This window comes from Durotheca rogersii (genome assembly GCF_024521655.1).
Source record: "Durotheca rogersii strain YMJ 92031201 chromosome Unknown GGS23scaffold_11, whole genome shotgun sequence".
NCBI lineage: Eukaryota > Fungi > Ascomycota > Sordariomycetes > Xylariales > Xylariaceae > Durotheca > Durotheca rogersii.
This window is the reverse complement of record NW_026251242.1, coordinates 1,008,519-1,026,384: the sequence shown is the minus strand read 5'-3', so window position 1 is coordinate 1,026,384 and position 17,866 is coordinate 1,008,519. Positions and strand designations below refer to the sequence as shown.

General features: G+C 59.0%; 3 protein-coding genes across 3 annotated transcripts; all 3 read left to right on the top strand.

The window, feature by feature from the left end:
* The first annotated feature begins 1,192 nt into the window (after nt 1-1,192).
* On the top strand, nt 1,193-3,582 carry GGS23DRAFT_76379 (uncharacterized protein). Its single transcript, XM_051521258.1, has 2 exons — nt 1,193-2,161; nt 2,226-3,582. The coding sequence occupies exons 1-2, from the start codon at nt 1,445-1,447 to the stop codon at nt 3,387-3,389; spliced, it is 1,881 nt and encodes a 626-aa protein (XP_051371653.1). The 5' UTR covers nt 1,193-1,444; the 3' UTR covers nt 3,390-3,582.
* Nucleotides 3,583-6,521: 2,939 nt separating this feature from the next.
* On the top strand, nt 6,522-8,343 carry GGS23DRAFT_76349 (MFS general substrate transporter). Its single transcript, XM_051521257.1, has 2 exons — nt 6,522-7,528; nt 7,645-8,343. Exons 1-2 carry the CDS (start codon nt 6,722-6,724, stop codon nt 8,155-8,157), a joined length of 1,320 nt encoding a protein of 439 aa, XP_051371652.1. The 5' UTR covers nt 6,522-6,721; the 3' UTR covers nt 8,158-8,343.
* Nucleotides 8,344-12,463: 4,120 nt separating this feature from the next.
* On the top strand, nt 12,464-14,813 carry GGS23DRAFT_76326 (MFS general substrate transporter). Its single transcript, XM_051521256.1, has 2 exons — nt 12,464-13,274; nt 13,376-14,813. The coding sequence occupies exons 1-2, from the start codon at nt 13,081-13,083 to the stop codon at nt 14,676-14,678; spliced, it is 1,497 nt and encodes a 498-aa protein (XP_051371651.1). The 5' UTR covers nt 12,464-13,080; the 3' UTR covers nt 14,679-14,813.
* The last annotated feature ends 3,053 nt before the right edge of the window (nt 14,814-17,866 follow it).

Here is a 17,866-nt window from a genome sequence, read left to right as displayed (position 1 = left end):
CTGGCGCAGGCCCTAATTGGGTACTAGTACTTGTACATACATGCATTCTCTGCGAATTCTATGGAGCCCAGGGGGGGGCCCAGGGGGCCCTGGGGGAGCCTAGCCACTTAGCTAGCACCGACCTCGCCATCTACCGCACATCGACGGGCACATATCAAGGGTATGGTACCTATGTATGGACGTGTGGATGTGCATATGTATATGTAATGTACGTGTATGTGTGCACGGCAAGCCTATGAGGCCTGGCTGGTGCCGCCTCCGGACAGCACAACCCACCTGCGCTGCTGACGGACGGTCTGGCTGGCTGGCTGGCGGGCGGGCGGGCTTAGGTACCTACAGCGCTTTGGTACCCGAGTCGAGTATGTACCTGCTTGCCCGTCCCGTGTGTATGCCTCCCATCATAGGTCCTTCGACCTCCCTGATGTACCTATCTTCTCACTGGCTTCACCACTGTAGATTTAGTGGTTTGGCGATCCTCGCAACTATTAGAAAGGTCGTGTGTGGGAAAGGCTTTTCCAGAGAATTACTACTACCAAAACCTCACCCTCTCTCTTCCACCTCCTCCTTTCACCCACATCCACACTCACTCAACTCCCGACTTCTCAACCGCCCACATCCCCATCCCAAGCCACTTCCATCTCTTCTGGTGAGTTCTCGACTTCTTCTCTCCTCCTCGTGGTAGTCCATATTGCCGCTACTCCTGCTACCATCGCTCGCTCCTTTCGCATCTCGCCTTGCCTAACACCTTGACGCCCTAGGTTGATCGGGGGCATCCGTACCCCAAGGCCGAGTTTGTGCATCTTTACGCCTGCAACGCTATCCATTCCTCTTCTCGGTAAGTTTTTCTAGCATTGATACCTTGCGCGATCAAGTATTCGCTTCATTTATCGCCCTACCTCTCTGTCCTGCTTCTCCTGGTCGCCTCCCGCGTGCGAGGTCCCCGGCGCCTCCTAACCGCCAACTTTCTCGCAACCCCCCCCCCCCCCCTCAAAAGTCGTTAGCCACGGCCGGATCACCCGACCTCTAACCTCGCCCATCGCTGCCATTTCCTCATCGCATCGTTGATCTCTGAAGCCAGCTAACACGCTCTAGGGTTTTCTAGTCGCTACGGGCCCGTTTGTCCATTCCCACTGCCCTCCCCCCTACTCCCTCGCGATCGGACCCTGACCGCTCCCTTCAATCCACCTCGCCCATCATTGTGACAAAAGAACATACCGAATACTTGGGAATCGCTTGGGTACTGAGCGAAGGAGGTGCAAATTTCCGCGGGAGGCGTCGATTGACAATAAGCGTCTTCTCCCCTCCTGGCAGAATCTGCTCGCGCTGCTTGGTACGGCCGCTCGGCGCCCGTCTAGTAGTGAGCGCTTTTCCTCCTTTTGAGCATCAGCCGTTCTCGGCCGACGAATTCACTCTCTATACGGAAGCGATCTGTGGCGTAGGCGGGATGGCATCCGCCTCACCGATTGAGACCTTCCCATCCGCTTCTGTCGGCCCTACCAGCGGAAGCGCCTCTCCTCGGCTGCCCGTCACCCCGAAGCATGTCCAATTTGAACTCCTCTTCCCCGAGTCCCCCCAGTACCGTGCGCGGCTCCCGCTGCGCGTCCAGATATACCCTCATGATGACACCGAATCCATTATTTCAACCGTCAAGAACTTCTACGGTCTCTATCACGGGGGCAAGGGCGTCAGCTTCGAAGATGACCGACGCAATACCCTAATTGCGCGATATGAGAACTTCAGCAACAATATGGTCGTCTACGTCAGAGTCATTGAGGAATCTCCTCCGCCGCCGGGGGCATTTGGTCAGAATGCTTTTCAGCCTGCGCCGATCGAGTATGGAGGCCAACCGCTAGGGCACCACATCTCTAGGCCTGGCTCTCGGATGTCTCGAAGGCGCAGCCCGTCCCCAAACGGGACCCGCGGGCGGCGCAGCGCGTCTGCGAGCACAAACCCGGCCGCCGGAAAGAAGGGTCGTTCCCGATCGACGAAGAACCGAGCCAACTATGACAACCACAGCGACAGCATGAATGGGTATAGTAGTGGTGACGCCGCACCTGCATCCGTCTCTAGCAAAGCCAAGGAGCAGATCGGCAATACCAACATCAGCGTTGAGAATATTGTGGAGGGCGGTCGCCGAAAGCGCGCCAAGTTTGAAAGCTCGGTGAGTACTCGCTATAGTCTGATATCCTCGGCGAGCCTGGTCTAACACGATGCTGCCACCGCAGGAATTGCCTCTCTTTGCGCCACCTCAGATGCCCGCCGCCACATCCAACCCTTCCGTCTCTCCTGTCCGTCGCGTCGAGCATCAGCGGCCGGCTTTCCCGTTTCCGCCTCCTGGACAGAACGCATTCTCGAATACCCGGGCCCTTCAATCCCCCCAGAGCTACAGCAATGGGTATGGCCAAGCAGGCATGTTCGCGACGCCGATCAATAACTCGCGGCGCCACCGCAACAGCATCGGCTACCCGGGTAACAGCGGTGGCGTCCTGCCGACTCCTGACCCAACCATTGGGAGCTGCGTGTCTGAGGAAGATAAAGACGTGGCTATCCAGCTCATGCGACTGGGCGAGATGACCAACATGTCGCACGGTAGGACTTCGGCCTCCACGGCAGATGACACCTTCAGCGGCAAAGCCGATATCGCTTCGTCTACCGGCGCAACCAGCGACGCCGACTGCGATAGTGAGGATGACCCGCTACCCGCCCGTCACCCGAAGCTCGACCTCCCTAGCGTCAATCGCAAAATTTATCACACCACCCACAGCCATTTCGTCCCCCCGCGTGACGGTGCCGATGCCAGCAGCGACGACGCTGACTACGAGGACGGCATCGAGGATGGCGCCGCCGGAGCGAAGCCGCACGACGCCAAGCCCAAGGCTCAGCAAGCTGCTAAGTCGCAAGCAGCGGGCGCTAAGGCCGCTAAACCCAAGACTGCGAAGGCTCCCAAAGCAACCGGCGCCACAAAGGCGAAGAAGTCGGTTACCGCGGCCGCAGCCGCGGCAGCAGCAGCAGCGCTGGGCCCGATGTCGCCTGCGTCGCTTCCTAACCAATCGCGCAAGCCTTCCATCGCTTCCGCCGCGACTGTCCCGGGCCAGCCCGGCGAAGACGACCAGCCGGATCTGTCCACCAAGCCGCGCTGCCAGCGGTGTCGCAAGAGCAAGAAAGGTTGCGACCGCCAGCGACCGTGCGGCCGTTGTCGCGATGCCGGCCTGAGCGCCGACCAATGCATCAGCGAAGACGAGGGCAACGGCAGGAAGGGTCGCTACGGGCGCCACATGGGCGTGCCCATCAAGACTACTGATATCCCCGGCCCCCCTACGCTTCTCCCCGCTGCCCCCATCATGGCGCCGGTGGTAGCAGGCGACAAGAACAAGAAGCGAAAGCGGTAGGGGTCAACCCGACTCGTAAACGGCGCACGCGCCAGCACGCGGAACCTCCAACATCACACACATCATGCTAGGAAGCTCGGAAATCTACCGCAGAGTTCTGCCTTCTCTCTTGATCGCATCTAGTCGCGATTGTTGGGAAACAAATTAACTACCTCCAACCACACAACGTATCGTCGCTTTCTCTGTCTGTACTCTAGACGATTCCTCTTCACATCCTGCCTAAGAAATGGCGGAATTTCACGAATGTAGGTAGCACATGGTTTCGCCTACGCGATAGCATGCGATACCTAGAGCGGGGTGGACCCGGCGGTAAAGGGGGGTGGTGAGGGGGTTGTCGGATTGTGGGACGCCGTCTGGCGTCTCGCCGGCCGGATTTGTCACCGCGATGGAATTCGGAAGGGGGCGCAATGGAAATAGGTATCTAATCTGGGCGACACGGCCTTTACACTCCTTTTGTCATCAAGCGAAAAGTGGCAGGGCGGGGATGCTTTTCATCTTGCGAAGCGGTTGTCTGCGCAAGGGCGTTAGATTTTGCTTATCTGCTTTCTCGCCTGCCTCTCTGTTTATCGAGTCCTCCATTCGCAATCGTGCCGGCGCTCTGCTGCATAACACTTGACCGAGTCGCAGACTCGAACCCCGGAAAGGTGACGTGGGGAGAAAGGAACCGAGCGAAAGAAGAAGAAAGACACATCCGGGAGTGTTTTCCAGGAGAAGACGGGGCGACGAGGAGTATTTCTCCTCGAGGCGGAAAAAAGAAAGGGGGCGGGAGGGTCTTATATCGGGGCGCGGCGGGGAGGGAGAGGGGGTTCTGCTACTTGGAGGGAGAGAGGGTTAGAGATACATGGCGCCGACGCCCAACCGTCAGTTGATAAAGTAAGCAGGGCGCAGGAACGGGGCCAGGCCAGGGGATCCCATATAGGATGGGAAAATGTGTTGAAATGGGCCGTCCCGCTTCTCCTATATCATATTTTGGAAGGGTCGAAACTTGTTTTGCTTGCCATCTTTCCCTCTGCGTCGTTGGTTTTTATTTATTTATTTATTGTCTGTCTCGGTCTCAGTTTCTGTCTATCTCTACGTGTCCATCTCTCTCTCTCTCGTTTCCCTTGACTCTCTTGCTCGTCCGATCGCTAGCCAGCGGGGATGAGCACGGTTAGGGTTTACGAAGAACCGCTTATAAGCTACTTGCAAATATAAACAATGCTCATCTATAAACCGTAACCGGGACGGCGGGTCCAATTCTGTGGCGTGTGGGTGCGCAGGCGAAACCGTAGTAGTCGGATCGAGGTCGCTAGGCGGTCTCTCTCTCTCTCGGTCCGTTCTAGGGTTCGATCGATAGGAAATGGTAACGTGATTGAGCGAGCATTGGTGGGTGCGGTGGGTGGGACATCCGGGCTGGGCGAGGGAGATAGATGTAAAGGTGGAGATGGCAGTACATAAGCTAGAAAGTAAGTAGGCAGACGGCGACGAGGTAGACAGGTAGGTGGGAAAGAGTACGTAAGTGGATGAGAGCGTAGGACGACGCCTGAGGAGAGAGAGAGAGATACGAGGCACAAGGGGGAAAAAAAGAGAAGAAGAGAGAGACGGACAGGGAAGAAGACGACGTTATGAGAGTCAGGCGACCATCGGGATTATCGGGGCCATCGGCGTGCGCGTGGTTGAGCCTCTCTTATCATCCGGCACATAGGACGGTCAGGCACAATACGACATTAGCGAATTTTCTCGGCATCAAAAATTTTTTTATCTTTTTAAAAGAAAAATTTTTTATTTTCCTGTACTTCTCGCTCTTTCGATCGTGTCGTCCTCTTTCCACCCTTCGGAACGAGAGAAGTGGTCAGCCACCCCGCTGGGCGGACCGTGCCCGACCCGTTCGTGGTTCGTGGCTCGCCCATGTGGTCGGAAGGAGAGGGCGAAACGGGGTTCGTAGAGGGCAGACCAAGAGGTACCTAAAGGCGGCGTTGCGCCAGGACTAAAAATAAGAGACCGGACCAAGGAGAAGAGGGATCGCCGCGTGATTGGCCGGTTGCGCGGTGCGCATCCGGTAGTTACTGCCAAGTGAGAGACAGAGAGGGAGAGAGGGAGACGAGAGAGAGAGAGGCTACCTCACTCATAGGTCACTACTCGTAGGTCACCTACCTGTTGAGGTACCTGACCTTATGCACTCAATCCTAGGCCCTTATGCACACACGGACCTGTGCACAACGTACCCTCCTACGGTAGGTACCTGCGCGGGGCGGGCAGGCAAAGTAAGTACCTAAGGTACCTGTAGGTATCTGCGGTGACGTCGAGTTAAACTCGATCGGTGGCCGGCTAATCGCCTTGGGGCCTAGCTCGGGTCGTCCCTGGCAGGCCTTACCGCCTTGGCGAGCGGCGGCCCGGGCCACTTGATGATCCGAGCTCGCGAACGCACGCCTTCGCTATCTCGTCCTCAGCCAATTCTTCACCGTCGCCCACTTCGAACCAACCTGTGTTCTTCCCCACCCTCCTCTCTCTCTCTCTCTCGCGCGCGCGCGCTCGCTCGCTCGCTCTCCCCGCTCCTCCTCGCTCGCCCGGGATAGCAACCTTCACGATGCATACCTGTCGACCTCCCTGGCTCGATTCGGAACGAGCCCGCCCGCGGCTTTGTCCGAGTTGCTGCCCCAGCGTGGCCACCCGCTGCGTTGGAGTCCCTCTTTCGCTCTATAGAAGATGGCCGGAAGTGGGGAGCGATCGAAATTTTTTTAAACAGCCTAGGTGCTATCTCTTCACCGTTCCCTCGTGGTGCCCCTCCAGTCGGCGTGCTTTCGGTAATGAGTTGGTAGTCTAGGCACATCTCGTGATATTGTGCAATGAGCTGCGCTGGAGTCACGTTGAGACTGTCCGATCCCTCCGTGGCGGCGCGCAAGCTTCCGGTTCGCTGTCGTAAACAGATCCAGCCAGCATCCTCGGGAGACATGGGATCTGTGCTCGGGATGGCACACACGCGCGACACCAGCAAAGGCGGCCAGACTTTTTTTGGCCCCTATGCGCCTTACTCCACCGGGAAATTCCATGACAAGCTCGCGCAGCCGTTAACGGACGTCGGGGGGGGGAGGGGATCCCGGCACCTTTGGCCTGACTGCAACATCGTGGCAGCATCGTGAGGTTTTTGCTAGGTAATATGTTCCGTCGGGCTCTGGAATCGAGAGCCTCTCGCGGGCTTCGGCGACTATATTATGAAGGGGCCGGATCGTGAAGACCGTCGTGACGATGGATGGTCCTGTAGCGTCTCCGCTTAGCAGCCGTAAGAGTCAGCAAGTCTCGAGCCCCTTCGGCATCCCATACAGCCAACTTCTACTCCCCCATCTTTGCCTACCATGATCTTCTCCGGAAAGAAATCCCTTCATCATGCTGTGACCGAGACGACTCCCCCCCATAGCAAGTTGTCTCTGCCAACCAGCGAGGCCACGCCAGAGCCAACCAGCGACGCCGAGGTCGACTACCCGGACGGCGGCGCTGTGGCCTGGCGTCAGGTCGTAGCGGGCCACCTGATCAACGCCATGGCCAGCGGCTACGGCGCTGCTTTCGGCATATACCAGCTATACTATACGGAAACGCTCCAGCTCCCTTCGGCACAGGTCTCGTGGATAGGCTCCGTCCAGATCTTCCTGAACAATGTCACCTGCACGGTGGCCGGGCGTCTCGCCGATGCCGGATATGTGCGGGAGACGGTGATAGCCGGGTCTGTGATCGCGCTCCTGGGCACCTTCATGACCAGTCTCGCTACCGAGTATTGGCAGATCTTCCTCGCTCAAGGGATCTGCACCGGTATTGGTCTGGGCCTGATGTATATGCCTGCCATCACCATCGTCTCGTCGTATTTCCTGAAGCGGCGTGGGCTCGCTCTGACCATATCCACCGCCGGCACCGGCACGGGGAGTATCATCTTTCCGGCGACCGTGCAGTACCTCGTGCCCAAGATCGGCTTCCCCTGGGCCGCCAGGTGCGCCGGTTTCGTCGCCATGGTCATCGTTGGCACCGCGAACCTACTCCTGAAGCCGCGCAGGCTTCCCCGGAAGCCCAGCCCGATGGTCGAGTGGGCGGCCTTCAAAGAGCCCCCCTACGTAATCTTCGTCGCGGGGTCCTTCATGTTCTACTGGGCTTTGTATTTCGGTTACTTCTACGTGAGTGGCGATTCGTCCCTTTCCCTCCCTCCCCCAAACGAAGCAGAGCATGACTTCGCAAGCGGGGTCGGCCACTCGAAAAATGAGGTGGCTTCCGCTAACACCTAAGCCGACAGATCAACAGCTACGCTATTAAATTCGCCTCCTTCACGGCGACGTCGGCCGTCTCGCTGCTACTCATCACGAACGCGGTGGGCGTCCCGTCCCGTATCCTCATCGGCTACCTCTCGGACGCCTACCTGGGCCCGATCAACGCGTTCATCCTGTCGGCGCTGTGCGTGGCGGTTACCTTCTTCTCGTGGATCGCGATCAAGACGCACTCGACGATGTACGCGTTCGCCGTCGTCTTCGGGGTGACGAACTCGTTCGCGCAGGGGGCGTTCGCGGGGGCGCTGGCGAGCCTGACGGCGGACCCGGCCAAGATGGGTACGCGCTTCGGCATGTGCTGCACCATCCTCGGGTTCGCGACGGTCGCCGGTCCGCCGACCGCCGGCGCCATCATCGACTTCTGCGGCGGCAGCTACCTCTGGGCCCAAGTCTGGGCCGGCGGCGTCACCGTCATCGGCGGCGCCACGCTCGGCGTCGCGCGGTATTGGGTTTCGGGCGCGAAGCTCGCCGTCAAGGTATAGATAAAAGGGAACGGACCGGGAAGGGGAGAATACAGGAACGAAACGGTGCATATGTGTACGGATGCACACGGGTGGGTGTACGAGGGTATCACGAATTTACGAGACAGCGGGTTGTCGACGGGGAACACCAAAAAAAAAGGGAGGGATTTGCGTGTGGGATGTGTGACTTGAGGATTACATGCCTCGATGGGTTTCGAGGTAACCACAACTCACCCCCACCGCCCTAATGAATGTACGACATCGTCCCCTCGGACTCTTATCAGAGCCTAAGCGGGCGTGCCGGGGGAGACGGCGCAGCCGGGTCGGCCTGTCGCCTTTAATACTGGACGAGAGGAAGGGGAAAAAAAAAGGAACGGATGGGGAACGGTAAAGTCAAACCAAAAACAGGGGGGGACGCGAGAGGGTAAAAATAGATGACACGACGGGACAAAGGAGGGATGAAAGGTTGGAGTATGAGTTACGACTTCTTCTCGTCTGTACCTTAATTACCTGGTAGGGATGGGGTTGTTGGTGCCGCCGACAGCGGCATCCTGCAACATCTAATTGACGCCGGTCAAGGCGGATCACGAAGGTCTTCATTGCTTTGCGCCCTCGTGGGAGCGTCGCATCGGTGGCTGATGTACGGCGTGCCGTATAGAGGTGTATGTGTGTGTGTGTGCACAGAAATGCGCATGGCGGGAAGTCTAGAGTAGCGCAGCATTGGCGTTAGTCAGAACAGCGCACAGAGGCAAGCATATCGTGTGGTCGCCCCAACTAGCCCGCACGATGTGGCTTGACGCCATACATGGATTTTGCATGGTGTGCGTGCGTGCGTGCGTGGTGTGGTGTCGCAAAACGCGCGCAGCCCAAAGGGCCAAAAGGGAGAGGCGAGGAGAACGGCGCGGTTGTTGGGGTGCTAGGTTAGATAGGTAGTGAGCAGGGTAGGCAGGTTATGTGTAGGTGACTAACTCGACCGGCGAGGGGGGCGAAGACGGGCCGGAGGTCGACGGCGGGTGTTAGCGCACCTCGGGCCGCGACGGAGACGGACTTAGGTTCAGGTAGGCCAGGCACCCAGCCGGAGACAGCAGGCGAGAGATCACTAAGGGGGAGGCCATCCGCTCGGCCCGGCGCCGGTGCCAGCGCGGCTGCTGATGCTAAAGCTGACACGTCGGTTACCAACCAACCTTGCTGTCTGCTAGCGGTACCAATGAGATCTCGATTAGGAGGTGTCTGCCTAGGTCGGGTACTGCTTAAGTCCGGTCTGTGTGGAATGCTGCATACTCCGTACCTCTTATCTACCTACCCCCTGATGATGTGAGGCGGGTGATGTGATTACTCGCCGAAGACCTGCGACGCAGCCTGGGCGCACAGCCGAGAGAAAAGGGGAGGGGGCAGGGTAGGAAATAGATAAGGAAACGATTGTCATTTAAGAGGGCAGGTTACCGAGGTAAGTGGTGTTCTACGGCAATATCCCCAATTGCATACGCGCTTCGCCTACATCTCCCGAGCCTGGGAGCAGAGGCATCCTGAGACCCCTCACCTGCGCGCATACATCACTGCATACCAGCTTCTCAGGTGGGCAAGGAGATGTGCTGCACGGCACCACTGCCGGCAGGCTGTTTCTCATGCGGCTAGTTGCGTTGCAGTCGTGTCATAAAGCGACACGACGATAGCCAGACTTTGCCGCTGCGGAATTACACCATTCCACTTTTCGTTCCCGTCGAAATGAAACAGATCTCTGCCACATTCGTGTCGATGGCGAGGGCCCGTCCGCTTCGGGGGGTGTCGTGCGCATGTACAGGCGCTGCCACACACACATACACCACACACACACTCCACACACACACTCGGAGGTGCAGATGTGTGTTGGGGTTGTTAGGTTCTCGCGCCTTTACGTTTTGCAATAGTAGGCAGGGGGGGCGGAGAGAGGTGCTGATCCCACGCCCGCTGCCACCCACCGTTGTTCTGAGCAACATACCGACGTACTGTAGGTACATGCTACCTACGGATAAAGGTGGCTGGCAGATCTATCGAGATAAGGCCCGGCGCGAGAGAAAGCGGCTATGCGACCGCGTGCTCGGTGGCTGTCTGTGGTCATCACGTCTGCCCAACCTTTGCGTTGCCACATACACATTCTCACACGTACATACATGCCTACATACATACCAGACATGCAGGCGCAGGAGGACGAGCCTATCGGCGCGCCGAGCCAGCCGGCCCTCTCTACGGCCATCGCACAACAGGAGTTCGTGCCACAAAGATAGAGACGGATGTGTGTGCGTGTGTGTGTGTGGGCGACGGGGGAGGGGGAGACGAGCCGACACACACCACCTAGCTTCCAACACACACGAATACGATATAACGAGACAAGATGCCTACCTGCCTCTAGGCCACCCAGCTCTCTCTCTACGTGATGGGTATATGGGCGAGTGGGAAGGTCGTGCCGAGAGGGAGTAGGCGTGACGGGAATTAGGTCCTAAAGCAGACGGCGGGCGAGCTCAGCAACCAGTAGGTGAGCACGTAGTAGGCAACCTAGGAACAACTACGGAGAGAGGCCAGGAAGGGTGGCGGTGGCGATAGCAATAACTACCTACCTCTAACCTCTATCCCCCTCCTCCCCCCCTTTACGATAGAGTGCAATTTATAACTCCGAGTCGGCGTAGCGCACGAGACCGTCGGAGGAACTAGAGATGCAAGGTCTTCCCCTACAGGATGCGCGCGCAGTCCAACACCCAGGCACCTGCGTAGACCCCAGGTCCCCTAGCCTGGCGGCGTCGCGGTATTTTATACCTACACGTACACCGACTATACCTACCATCCCGCTTTTTCTCCATTTCTCCATTTCCCCAAGCGACCCATCCCATCCCGTCCCCAGACGGCCCTAAGCCTGCCCAGACAATTAGGCTCTCCTCCTCTTCCCTCTTTTTGTCTTCTCTCCGTCTCGTCTCGAGGCCCAACTTGGCAAGGAAACGGCCAGGCCAGCCGTCCGGCGTGCGAATCTGGCACCGCTCATTGGATTCCACCTCGACGGGCGTCCCCCTCCGACGTTGTGGCTTTCGTGGCGCGGGACGCTGCCTTGCAGGCCGTCGTGGAATCCCGCGAATGGCGTGGCTGCGTCGGTGTGGCCCCCCTCCATTCTTCGACCCTGTCTGCAGCTTATGCATGCATTAGGCGCCTTAGTAAGGTATGCACGCCTCCAGTGCAACCCTTTTTAGCTTGTGTATTATACGTGTACACAGGACCTGCCTCAGTGCCTCAGGTACGCTTAGGGCATGGGCCCCGATGGCAGGATGGGACAGACCTGTGTGACGGTGCTCACCTATGATGTAGGCAGGCAGGTACCCCATGTGCGCCTAGGACGGTACAGGGTACTGCCAAGTACCCTAGTATCTAGGCAATTTCCCTAACCCCGGGGTAAAATGTGGGAGGCCAAGACCAGCTCGCTAGCGCTTGTGGGATTTTCTCCAAAATGACTAAAGCCTACCCTGTTCCCAAGATACTCTCGCTCGATCCCGCACTTCGGCCCCATTTCCCATCCATCCATCCATCCACAAGCCCAACCTCAATCTACGTGTGAGAGACAATCTATTGTGCGTGTGCGCCAGTGCCACATCTGCCGTGGCCCTCGGCCGGTGGCCGTAGCCGCCGCTGGCTATATAACATTCCGCGGGCGGGCAGATCGACGTCTACTTTACTCGGCCCTTATCTGATAAAGTCGCTGCCGGCGCGCCTCTCTTCTCACCAACGGCGTCCCAACCAGCCAACCACCTTTTACGCCGCTGACGACCCGGATCCTACCCTTGACGGTATATCTGCGCCGTGACCGCGCATGCTCGGGATGTCGGAGGTGGTCTGGCTCGCCACCTGTCAAATGACAGGGAGTCGATCTGCCAAGAGCCCAGCTCGCGGGCGTACGGCGTTTCTGGCCAGTCACAGGCCGTCTTATTCAGCTTGGTGCGTCTTAGTGTAATGTAATTACCCAACGCTATGCGTGTTTCTGCGATATATTATGCTGTCTACACGATGGCTTCAGTTCCCGTCCCAGCGTCCCGACGAAGGCAGCGAGCGTGAGCAGCCTACGTAGGAGGGACGCCGGCAGGAGAGGATGGCGAGGGAGAGGCGGGAGGAGGGAGCAGGCGAGAGGCTGGCCGGCTAGCTAAACTGCTTGTCTCGGCCATTTTTCTGCCACCGTCCCTCCGCGACGGCTGGGCGCTCGATAGTCTGACAGGACTAGCACCAGTTCCACGACATTCCCACGCGTTGTCTGGTCGAGTCTTGGGGCTCGACACGCCACTATGCTTCTGCCGAAGTTCTGCGGAGAGGGACCTAGCTAGGGAGGGGAGGACTAAGTGTAGCACCAAGACCAGGACCGGACCCGGGACTGAGCAGGGCCACGCGCGTCGAGATCAACCATATCGCGGGGTAGTGTCCGCCTAGCGACCAGGCATGAGAACGACCCCGGTCGAGGGTGCGCGCGAGAAGGGGGGGGCTCACTTTTGTGTGCTTTTTGGTGAATATCCGTCCAGGCGAGACAGGGGTGTTCTAGTCTGGGCTCAATCAAATCCCTTCGATTGATTTGCCGAAAAGCAGAAAACAGGGCCCTTTCCCCTTCTACGGCGCAATGTTACTCACATAATAGTACGAAGGCGTTGTACCTACCTGACCTACATGTCTAACCTACCTACCCCAAGCCCTCCCCAGGACGGATGGGATCCCGGGATTTTGTTCCAAAGGGGATCGCCCTTATATAAACCGCCCGCAGATCATCCTGCTCGACGAGGGAGCCGAAAAGAGTAAGAAAGAAAAAAGTCCACTCGGACTCGTCTTCTGGGTCTCTTCTCCCTCTTTCTCTCCTCCTCTAACCCCTCCACCATCGTGTCTGACTCTGTCACTGCCTCTGCCCGCGACTTTTACCAGCGCCGTGCTCGTGCAGGCCATCATACCATGGCGGCCACGTTGAGAGTCGACGAGAAGAGCGATATCGACCAACCCGACGCGGTTGCGGTCGAAACGAAGAGCGATGGCTCCGCCGAAGGACCCGGCTGGACGGTGGAGGAGGAGACTGTCGTCCGTAGAAAGCTGGACTGGCAATTAGTACCTACCGTCACCATCCTATACCTCCTCTGCTTCCTCGACCGGTACGGTTCTCTTTTTCTTCTGAGGCAGAAAAAAAAAAACCTTTTCTGCTGGACCTCTTCAAACCCCCGCCACTCGGCAGCGACTAATCCAAACTATACAGGATAAATATCGGGAATGCGCGTATCCAGGGATTGCAGGAGGACCTGGACCTCCATGGATACCGATTCAACATCGCAACCAGCATCTTCTACGTCATCTACCTGGTGGTCGAGGTGCCCTCCAACATCATCCTCAAGCACGTCGGCCCGCGCTTCTACCTGCCGGGCCTCGTGGTCGGCTTCGGCGTCGTCTCCATTGCCACGGCGTTCGTGCACAACTTCGAGCAGCTCTGCGCCCTCCGCGCGCTGCTGGGTGTCTTCGAGGGCGGTACCATGCCGGGTCTGTCCTTCTTCCTCAGCTCCTTCTATAAGCGTGAGGAGCTTTACTTCCGAATCGGCATCTTCGTCTCGGCCGCCTCGATCGCCGGCGCCTTCGGCGGTCTTCTGGCTGCCGGCCTCTCGCAGATCCCCGAGTGGGGTGTTGCCGGCTCCCAGCTGCACACGTGGCGCAACATCTTCTTTTTCGAGGGCATCATCACCGTGATCGCCGCCCTCTTCGCGCCCTTGATCCTGCCCCAGAGCCCCGAGACCTCGACGCACCTGACCGCGCGCCAGCAGTGGATCGCCGCCGAGCGTCTCCGGCTCGAGCACAAGGCGCACGCACACGAGAAGGTGCGACCGCGCCACGTCCGGCGCGCGCTCCTCAACATCAACAACTACATCTGCGCCGCCGGCTTCTTCGCCATCAACATCACGGTCCAGGGTCTGTCGGTGTTCATGCCGACGATCTTGCGCGAGCTCGGCTGGCAGTCGCTGCAGGCGCAGTACTACACGGTGCCCGTGTACGTGGCGGCGTCGCTGATCGCTATCGCCGTCAGCTTCATCAGCGACAAGACACGGAAGCGAGGCCTGTATCTGGCGATCTTCACCTTCCTCGGGATCACGGGTTTCTCGATGCTGCGGTGGGGCCAGGGCAGCCAGCTCAAGTACGCCGCGGTGTGGCTGTGCGCGCTGGGGGCCTTCCCCGGCGGTCCCGGATTCCTGTCGTGGGGGCTCAACAACGCGGCGGGGCCGGCGGTGCGGGCGGTGTCGGGAGGCTGGATCGTGACGCTCGGGACGATGGGCGGGATCCTGGCCGTGTGGGCGTACCTGCCGAACGACGGGCCGTCGTTCCCCATCGGCCACACAATCAACCTGGTGGCGCAGATCTGCGTCCTGTTCCTCAGCTCGTTCGGTATCTTCTACTGCCTGCGCGAGAACAAGCTGCGCTCACGCGGCGCGCGCGACCACCGCCTTGTCGGCCTCACCGAGGAGGAGAAGATCGACCTCGGACACCTGCATCCCGACTTCCGGTACATGTCGTGACGGCCCCTTCTCTCGCGGGTGTGCCAGCGGGTTTAGCCAAGGGCGGTTTCTATCCTTTTTCTAGTCGTCCCAGGGTTCCGCGCGCGTGCCCTGCATGTGCGCGTGTTTTTATATGTTATAGGGTACGGCTATCGCCATTAGAGAAAGCAAGAGAGCAAGCGAAGGGAGCCGGGGGCTGAGAAAGGCAGACAAACGGAACAAACAACCGCGATAACCATAGCCACATATTTCTTGTTTCTAATTAGAGAGGTCTACTAGATGATGGGAGGTCAAGCCATGCTTTTGCTATCCTTGCCTCGCACAAAAATATACCTACATACGAGCCTCAACGCTGTGATGTAACCACGTGGAGGTGGTGCCACGTCTGTCGATTTTACGTACGTCGTGTACCTAGCACCCCCTCCCCTCCCCAATCCCCAAGAGCGAAAACGAAAATGAAAAAAACCGTTATTCAGTCTGCTGGTGCCCTGCGTAGAGGATAGACAAGCCAGAGGGAGAGAACTCGGCGAGAAATAGCGAGAGACCCCCCCCCCCCCCCCCCAAAAAAAAAGTGCCAGGTATGGGCACTAGATGGCATCGTGGCCCGCGACGCCGCTCCCGAGCGCGCACCGCAGATAGGTACCTACCTACGTCCCGACGGAGCGGAGAGGGGCCCCGAGGCCATCGTCACCGGCGGCCGCACCTGTTGGGGAGCAGCGTCGACACGCGGGGAGCCACTACCTGCATAGGCCTATATGTAGGTACATACGTGTACGTATGGGATCCCCCCTTCTCCCCTGTCCGCGCGCCATCGCCATATGCACGGTCCGTCCGCGCCCGCGGTCCGGGGACGCGCGATGGGCCAGTCAGGCATATAGGTATCGGCGATGCGACGGCTGCGCAGCTGCGCGGGCGGGTAGATAGGGCGGGGGACCCAGATGGATGGGGTAGGGTAGGGTAGGGCAGGGAGCCCTGCCGTTGGGAGGGTCGCCGGTTTACGTTTATTTGCTTCTTGTTGCGCCGCTGTGTGCCTTCCTTGGGGGGGTATAAAGAGATAGGATAGGTAAGGTAGCTAGGCGGGCGGAGTGCCGTGGTACCGAGTTCTGGGCGCGAGAGAGAGGGAGAGGGAGAGGGAGCATTGGCTCTGTCCCCGCGCGCAGCTCGTACGATGGCCCCGCCCGGCCTGGTTGCGTCCCGCACGCCTCGCCTCGCCTCGCCTCGCCCGCGGCGTAGTATTGGTCCTGTCTACCTACGCCTGCGGCGGGTACCTAGGATAGGGATGTATAAGTAGGGCACGAGGTAGGTAAGTAGACGCGAGTGCGAGCTAGCCAGCGAGCTCCCCGCACGCGCGGACTGCAAGATGTGTGGTTTGGTAGCAAGAGCGAGAGCGACTCGAGGACGTCCTGCTCTGGCCGCGGCAAGCGGAAGCGCTGAGCCGGGCCTGCTTGCCTGCCTGTCTGCGGCGGCGAGCTCGCTCGAGACCGGCTATGGGCGCCGTCCCGGGGGCAGGGTCAGGGCGCGCAATGGTGCGCGAGACGAGCCCAGGCCGCCGCGAAAGAGGGCACGGCAAGGCGAGGCCGGAGGCTGAGCGCGCGCGACGCCGCAGCGCGAGGCATCCGGGGCCGAGCGAGGGCCGTGGCGGCTGGCGAGCGGCGGGTCAGAGGTAGACGCCTTGGTGCGCTGGCAGGCTCTGCCAGGCATGCGCTGGGCCAGGCGAAGCAACTGTGCCTCGCAAGAACCGGCCGAGTTGGACTTGTCTCTGCTCTCCGTCCCCCCCCCCCTCGGGCCGACGGCGGCGGCCAAGGCAACGCGAGGTTGCGCTACGCCGAGGCATATGTCCGCGGCAGTGCGTCTCGGGAGCTGCCTTGAGGAGTAGATTAGCTGTTCTAGGGATAGGGAATGGGGCTCTTCCTCCCTCGGCCGGTAGGGAGGGCCGAGCATGGGGTTGAGTTAGCGGTGCGCCGGATGTTCTCTAGGCATACCTGGGTCTCGACGCTCGAGCATATATACCTACCTGTATACCTAAGTAGGTATATATATAGAGATGCTGGCGTGTTCCCGGGTCCCTGAACGTGAGCGTGTCGTCTTGTGAAGCTCCAATTGCGCGTGCCCCATCGTACCAAGTACTTTGCAATAGTCTTGGAGGAGGAATAGGCATGTAAAGTCGGGGTACCAAAGATCGCCATGCATTCCCCAACTCAATTCGGTGAGTCTCCATCACGGAGATCTACAGCTTCTGGCATCTGCCAAACGTAATCACTACGAGGTAGATGAGAATGTGGAATGTGAGTTGGCCGGACTTGATGGGAGGGAGGTACAGAGGTCAGTGGTGTTGAAGGGTACGGGTATGTACCCAGGTACCTGAGTACATCAAGTAGGTACATTCTCGCTTGGCAGGGTCAGATATGGGGCCGGGACGGTACAGCATTTATCCGGCCTTCTCGCCTTGCTGGTAACTACGTCACTTGTCTACCTTCCTCTATCATCATCATTCCTATCGCAAACCAGACGACTCAGTCAAGGTACAGCTTCACAACGGACTCGCCATGGATCCAACCAAGGAGCAGCAGCCGCTGGCCTGGAGCGTAACCTTAATGTTGAACAACCGGGCCAAGGGGTAGGGATCCACCAGCACCGTAACTCCCTCACTATCGCAGACGTCGCCTGCAATCTCGACCTCTACCTCGTCTTCCTGTCTCCCGCCGGCAACGGGGAGTGGCATGCGGCACTCCTCCCGGCGGCCACGGATACCTACCCCGGCACAACCAGACAGCCCACCATTATGATGACCATGCTAGACAAGCAGGACGTTGCGCCGCTCCCAACCTTGGAACACGGCATGTGACATACCTATGTCTTACGCCCTCGTCCGTGCAACAAGCCGGAGGGCCACACACACACGTCCCCATAGGTGCGCATTGTGCCCTTCCTCTGGTGGTGTTTGTTGACCTCGCCTTACCTAGGCCTCTGCATTGTCAGGCCAGGACAACCCCCCAGAGGCGGTGCCACCCAACCTATCTGGGCAGCGCACCTGAGCCTGCCAAACGGGTGGCCGCCCCAGAGCGCTTGAGAAACAGGTTTTCCTCTTCCACATTGTCCTCCTAATGTCGCCCCCTCATTAGACAGTGACGCAAAAGACTCGGTAGAGCCTGTCGATTGTCAGGATTTATCCACGATACTGAAGCACAGTCTACTCAGGACGCGTTCAG

Bases quoted from the DNA above. Each gene is read 5' to 3' on its own strand.
- GGS23DRAFT_76379 (XM_051521258.1), top strand. From the start codon at position 1,445: ATGGCATCCGCCTCACCGATTGAGACCTTCCCATCCGCTTCTGTCGGC. The intron at 2,162-2,225 runs GTGAGTACTCGC...CTGCCACCGCAG, and splicing joins GCGCCAAGTTTGAAAGCTCG to GAATTGCCTCTCTTTGCGCC.
- GGS23DRAFT_76349 (XM_051521257.1), top strand. From the start codon at position 6,722: ATGATCTTCTCCGGAAAGAAATCCCTTCATCATGCTGTGACCGAGACG. The intron at 7,529-7,644 runs GTGAGTGGCGAT...CTAAGCCGACAG, and splicing joins TGTATTTCGGTTACTTCTAC to ATCAACAGCTACGCTATTAA.
- GGS23DRAFT_76326 (XM_051521256.1), top strand. From the start codon at position 13,081: ATGGCGGCCACGTTGAGAGTCGACGAGAAGAGCGATATCGACCAACCC. The intron at 13,275-13,375 runs GTACGGTTCTCT...CAAACTATACAG, and splicing joins CTCCTCTGCTTCCTCGACCG to GATAAATATCGGGAATGCGC.